We start from the raw sequence: 7,203 nt of genomic DNA, 5'->3' as shown, positions 1-7,203 counted from the left end.
GCACTTGTCAACAAAATTCTGCCTGTGTGCTGTCACCTGTCAGCTGATTGGTCATTTCATGGTATGCTATGACTCCAGACTCCTGAACTGTTTGCTGTGGTAGTATAGTTTGTTTCGTTTTTAAGACATGTAAAATTAGGAACACTTTTTAGCATTGTTCGATGTTGGTTGCAAATGTTTTGTCCAATACTATATTTATGTCTAAATTTGGGCAATATTTTTTTCTTAACAATATATATTTTTTAATTAATTAATTTATTTTTCTTTTATTCAATTATTTCGAGATAGCTGACCAGAGCAAATATACGATTGAGTATCGTGTTTTGGCCTCGTATGGTATTATGAGAACGCCAAGTCTGTTTCAGCCATAAGAGCAGTGAATGCCAAATTACATGAACGGTTTGACTGTGAACCACCTTGTGCAGAATATATTAAATTGTGGTCAGAAAAATTATTCCTAAATGGATCCATTCTTAACAAACATCTTCCAGGTTATCCAAATGAATGTGGTGACACACACAACACAGTGCAGCAATCAGTTTAAGAAAATCCGAAGGCATCATTAAGGTAGGTCTCCTTTTACTTTTATTTATTGAATCCATACAATATACTTTATTAAACTATTACTTTCATTATTTTATTTTTTCAGTCAAAGATCAGAGGAGCTTGACATGTCCTGAACGACTTTTTGGCAAACACCGAGAGATCTGGGCTGCGGAAGTTGGAAGCCAGTCAAAGTGCAATTCTTAAGTGAAGCTAATTATGAAACACAAGTAACTTTTTGTCAGGCAATATTGAATAAGTATGATAATGCCAGACATCGAGACAATATTTTTTTCAGTGATGAGTGTGCTTGTTATGCAGAAGGTAAAGGGTCAAAAATCTGCACGTGGAGCAGTGCAAACCCAAATTTTTATGAACAAATTGCCCAGCATCCGCCAACAGTTATGGCATGGGCAGCAATGTCTGCAAAGTACTTGATTGGGCTATTTTTCATGGAGGGTTCCATAACAGCTGATTCTTATATTCAGCTTTTGCAGACACAGCTTTTGCCAGCTCTAAATGAAAAACACAATTTCCTTTCTTCATATTTCCAGTAGGATGGAGCACCTGCTCACACTGCCCTAAAAACGAGGAAACTTCTGAATCAAAATTTTGCAGATCGCTGGGTAGCTAAATTTGGACCGACCCCCTGGCCTCCATGTAGCCCAGATCTTTCCTCCTGTGACAATGCTCTGTGGGGGATATTAAAACCGTAAATCGTTAGGGAGAAGGTGAAAACTAAAGAAGAATTGAAAACAGTGATTCAACAAGCATTTGTTGACGTGCTAATATCTGTGTTGCATTCCATTAATAACCACACTTTCCATAGACTCCATCTGTGTATTGAAAAGAATGGATTGCAAGTTGATCCATTTGATGTATAACATTGTACTATACTATAGAATTATATATTACATGTATTCCTGAGAGCGAGTGTGAATTATGAAACGCTCTGTATATATATATATATATACAGTATATATTTGTATATATATATATATATATATATATTTATATGTGTGTATATATATATATATATATATATATATATATTTACTTCCAACAAGATTGCGAGCAACCACTATTATGATATGAGTTACTTTAAAATAAAGAATAAGTTAAAATACTAAGAAACGTATAAATTAAGTCTTAAAAATGTGTAAGTTGTATAAAAAAGGAAAACATGAAGATGCGTAAGAGTTATAAGGTTTTTTGATGTTCAAAGAAAAAACAGGATAAATAAAAGTTTTTATAGCATGAAGGGACAGATACAGTAAAAGGATGCAACTTGTTGAATAGATAGCCAAGCAAGAATGAGTTTTGGTTTATTGTAATAGAGATGCTAGCTCGTTTGAGTTTTGACAATGATACTATTTGTAAAAAAATGAAAGAAATGCAACCTTAAAAAATCAGAGATTGGCTCAAGCTTGGCAGATAAAGCAGATCTAGTTACATTTACAATGTGCTTTTAAACTTTGTCTGATAGTAAGAGGGTTGTTATTTGTCAATATAGGAATGCTAACAATATTGCAATATTTTTTGCAGTAAATAAATGAGTTTTGTTGTCTAACAAAAATTGTGGATTTTAAGTCCAGAATTTAAATCCATAGGCCACTACAAGCCTTAGGCTGTTACAGAAAAGAGATCAGATTTGAAATCGGCTGGTTGTTCTAAACAATTAAAAAGTGAAGAATTTTTGTCAAGACAAGATTATAAAGTTGAGCTGTCAGCAAATAGAGCCACTTTAGATTTCATGAAGATTGTTATTGTAGATAAAAAATAATACAGGAATAAAGATAGAACTTTGTGGTATCCTTAAAGTTACTTGAAATAAAGATGAGGGTAGGTAGAGGTTAGGGTAGGGTTGGAGAGTAGGGTGGTACTAAAAACAACCTTTTTTGAATGCTTGAAAATTTTGAATGCTGGCACCCCCTGAATATATTGTATATAATAAAAAAATGCTAGATTTAAAAAATATTTGAATAAAAAATATTTTAAGGGGTTGCTCCTGACCCTCAAACATTAAATAGGTTTTTAATATTATAAAAAAAAAAAATTATTCAAAAGTATGTCATTTTGGGTCTTAAACGATGCAAAATTGTATAAAAATTTCAAAAATATTAATCATTTTATATTAGGCTTTTTGCAATAATAAAAAACACTTGTTCTTAAGAGAGATGTTCTTGTGGAAAAGATGAAAGGATGATTAATGTTAATAAAGCAACTGCTCAAGATGGTGAAAATGTGAAGTAGAATGAAATATGAAATAATGAAATTGACTTAAATTGAAGAGAAGTAATAAAAGCTTCCAAACTTTTATTCCAGAAAATAAAACCTTCCAAGATGCACTTTATGCATGCATATTATGGACATAAACATATCTGTTTGCTATTTATTTAGATGTGGCATACAATATCCTTTTACTGTTATATAAACTTTAGTATTTATATGGTGTAGTATTTGCCGAAAGAGAAGATGATCAGATGGATGTGTGGTGTGACTATAGCAAGACAAGAAAAGGAGGAATAATCTTAGAAAAATTAGAAAAAACATTGTATTGAACAACATTTGTTAGAAGAGATTAAAGTAATTTAGGTATCAGCAAGTAGAGAGGTAACAGCTTCAGTAAAAAATGGTAGTGGCAGAAGTAATAAAATTTGAAGAGAGTATCTTACATATTGCATGAATGAGCATTAGTTAGGAAAAAAAAAAAGCTATAGATTGTTTATATTAGACAAACAGCATAAAAGAGGAAGGCTAAAGCCTGATGATGATAATCATGATGATGATAATGATGATGATAATGATCATCATCATCATCATCAGGCTTTAGCCTTCTTTTTTTATGCTGTTGGTGATGATGATGATTATAATGATCATAAAAATATACTTTAGGATGTATAAATGTTTATACAGCTCCGGTCACAGCTATATTTTATCAAACCTGACCCTGGCATTGGTCAAATATCAACCCTGGTCACATACTATATAGGTTGGCAAATAAAATTTAATATAAGGGTCTTACCATAAATTATAGAAACGAGGTCAAACTTAAGTTAACTTAAGATCAAACTTTATATATATATATATATATATATATATATATATATATATATATATATATATATATATATATATATATATATATATATATATATATATATATATATAAAGTTTGATCTTAACTTTCATTCCTAGTTTTACCAAGCTCCGATTATTCTATGAAGTTTAATTTTTGAAAAAAAAAATGTCTTTTGGCTAGTGACCTTCTCTTTGAACACAATACAAATATTCTAATAGCTTCAACTTGGAGTTTTATCGCTGAAGCAAGTAGCCTAAGATGTCCCATATTAGAACACATGTTTTTAATATGGATTAGCATACCCTATTTTAAAATATTTATGTTTCAAATATGGGACAAATCATTTATGTTTAATATACTACCCAAGTAATTATGTAATTTAACATATTAGAGATGTTTTGATATATTACCATATCAACTAAAGCAACATAAATAAACAAGCCAGCAGTAACTGATAAAATCCAAAAACCAGTATTCCATTCAGTTCCTAATGAAATTCCAATAGACCCGCCAACAAATGCAGTGATCGACGAAATTAAGTGCATGATGCAAGCTTGTTTAACTGAAAGCCCAGATGCTAACAAAACAGCAAAGTTACCTTTAAAAAAAATGTTAAATATTTTATAACATTGTAACACTAAAAAAACAAAACTAAAAACTGTAACTACTTTATTATAAACTAATCAATAAATGTGTATTCAATAAATTTGATCTAAATTGTATTTATTAAAATATTTATAATAACAGTGGTAAACACCAACTTTTTTCTTTAATAAAAAGGACAGTTGGAAGTAAAAAGAAACCCCCTTAAAAATAAGCTAAAATAAATTCTTAGCTAAAAACCTTAACTAAGAATTTGATCTCTTAAGAAATTTAATTTTGGCAATACTTTTCCATCATATAAATGTCTTCTTGGAACCTTTTTTTCTTCTCATTTATTTATCGAAAAACCATAATCAACATACCAACAGGTAAAAATATAGTTAAACTAGGAAATGAAAAAAGGAAATTAAAAAAGAAAATTATAATTTAATGATTAAGTTCACACTTTAAAAACCTTCAATGAAAAATATTTCGTACCTGTGAAAATTGGGCAAAAATTTGACTTGACTATTTTAAAATCAAAAAAAGATATTTTGAAATTGGTTATATTGATTTAAACTTCCGATTTAGCACATTCAAAAATGGTCAGGTACCAATTTTTAATCATTTTCTTCAACATAAAAAAACACAGCTACAAAATATATATTGGAGAATGTGATTCTAAATGAAGAATTTTTTGTCTTCATTTCAAAATAGTTTTTCGTTGTGAGAGTTTTTCATTATGTGAGAGTTTTTCGTTATATATCATACTTTATACTTAGCTTAACATCTCTTGCTTCATCTTAACATCTCTTAGCTTAACATCATTTTTATTTTTTTGAACACATCAGTTAAGCAACTAATGAAAGTTAATGAAAGTGTAACCTATGCAAACATAAAAGAAATTTTGTCTTGACCATTTTATAATCATATAATGAAAAATTTTAATTGGAAAAATTCTAATTAATTTGCTCTATATATTTAGACTAGGCACACTCAAAAAACACCAGGTATCAATTGTCTAAGTTGTACAGACATGTGATTGTACAAATATATGTGATAAATATTATTTTGATGAAGTTTTTGCATAAAATTACTTTTGCTGAATTAAAAATTTAATTTACTTTACCATGTAACAGAACTTAAATTATTTGCTGTAATGATTGCATAATAAAAAGTTTCTATCAGTAAAAAAATTAATAAATTGAAGTCATTACAAAAATGAATTTAAAGCTAAAATATTTTTCCAAACTATAAAGAACATTGACAAGTGTTGATCAGTGATTTTAGAAAAAGTGGATTTGCTCAAAACATTTCAAGCAAACCTGCTCTTTTGAAAAAATACTAATAATTGTAAAAAATAAAATAAAATAAATAAATTAAAAAAAAAATGTTTAATTATATATTATATATATTATATATTATATATATTATATATTATATATATTATATATATTATATAATAAATAAATTAAAAAAAAAAATTAAAAAAAAAGATGGTAATGGCAACTCAAAATTTTAGCAGCATAATTTTTTAATCATTTAAAGTTAGGGGCTTATAAATTACATTTTATCATGTGTCCCTGATAAACACTGTTTAAAATTAAAAAAAAAAAAATTTAGGGAGTGGGTGGAATGACTTTGAAATCATCTTTTACATAGCATTATCCAGCATCCATGTTTTAAAGCAGATAATTAACAAATTATTTAGGAAAAAATTTATGGTAACTAGAAGTATAGAACTATTGAGAGGACATCAAACTTTTTTTTTTTTAATCTCTATAAATTGCTTAAGTTAAAGTCGTCAAAAATCTTTAAATAGAAAAAGACTTTCATTAATGCTAAGAATCTGGGACACCAGCATTCGGTGTCCTCAAAAGATTCTTACTTTGTTTCATAATTTATGACAAAATAATCTGATCTATTGTTATCAACCAAATTCTCCAGATTCCACAACTAAACCACCACATTGATTGATTGCAATGTCTATAATACCAATCAGCTTAGGGGTTGTCATAAATAACATCACGCTCTAGAGGGAAGAAAGGGGGGGGGGGGAATGAGGGGTTTGTGGTTTTGTGACGACTCATACAGGACTTGTTACTAAAGTGTTATGATGTTGTGATGAGGAGGAGGTAGGGGGTCAAAAACGATCAAAAATTGCGTGACATAATTTATGGACGACCCCTTATAGGAAGTTCAATTAGTTTTTTCAAGTGGATAGAAAGCACTATCTATGCAGGTATCACATCATTTTATGCTAAAAAATAATGAAAAAATAAATAAAAACATGATGAAAAAATGTATGAAAAAATTAAGCCTAATGCACAGGTTGTGCAAAAATATTAAAATTATTTATAATAATTAAACTTTAAAACTTTTAAACCAAATTTTTTGATTAAAAACTTAAAAATTTATAATCATATAAAACAACTTTTGTTTTCTGTTTACAGAAATACAATGTTTTGGGTTTTAAAAATACAGTAATACAGTAATACAATGTTTTGGATTTTGAAAATATTTTGAGTTTTGAAAAAATTGAAAAAAAAAATGATGTACTTTGAATCATTTTATGTATTGAAAACCTATGTAGATTTTGTATTATTTACAAGAATAAATTTTTTAATTTTTATAAAAACCAAAATACCAAAAAAAATCTTAAAAGCAACATTTGTGTTGCATTTAGAAAAAAACAATCTTTTGACCAAGGAACAGCATGGGTTTTATAGGAAAAAACTGTTGTACAAACCTTATAGAATCTATGAATCTAATAACTCAAACAATGGAAGATTATTTACCAGTAGATATCTTTTTTCTAGGTATGAAAAATGTTTTGATTACGTGCCTCGCACCAGATTGTGTCTTTAACTAAAAAATTATGGACTTAACGATAAAACACTTAAATGGTGCAAAAATTTTGTATGTAACAGAGTGCAATGTGTTGCCTGCAACGGCGAATTTTCTATTTGGTCTCCAGTTACAAGTGGAGTGCTGGA

The 7,203-nt window shown here is 28.5% G+C and overlaps 1 protein-coding gene across 1 annotated transcript in view; it reads right to left on the bottom strand.

Moving 5' to 3' along the window:
* Positions 1-7,203, bottom strand: part of LOC100197006 (metal cation symporter ZIP14) — a 61,298-nt gene that overhangs the window by 12,079 nt on the left and 42,016 nt on the right. The window contains exon 9 of the mRNA XM_065809812.1: positions 4,036-4,223. Within this exon, the coding sequence (XP_065665884.1) occupies positions 4,036-4,223 (188 nt within the window). The remainder of the gene's footprint in view (positions 1-4,035; positions 4,224-7,203) is intronic.

The sequence above is a fragment of the Hydra vulgaris genome, chromosome 11 (assembly GCF_038396675.1).
Source record: "Hydra vulgaris chromosome 11, alternate assembly HydraT2T_AEP".
NCBI lineage: Eukaryota > Metazoa > Cnidaria > Hydrozoa > Anthoathecata > Hydridae > Hydra > Hydra vulgaris.
The sequence above is the reverse complement of the archived record's forward strand: the minus strand, read 5'-3'. Positions and strand labels throughout refer to the sequence as shown.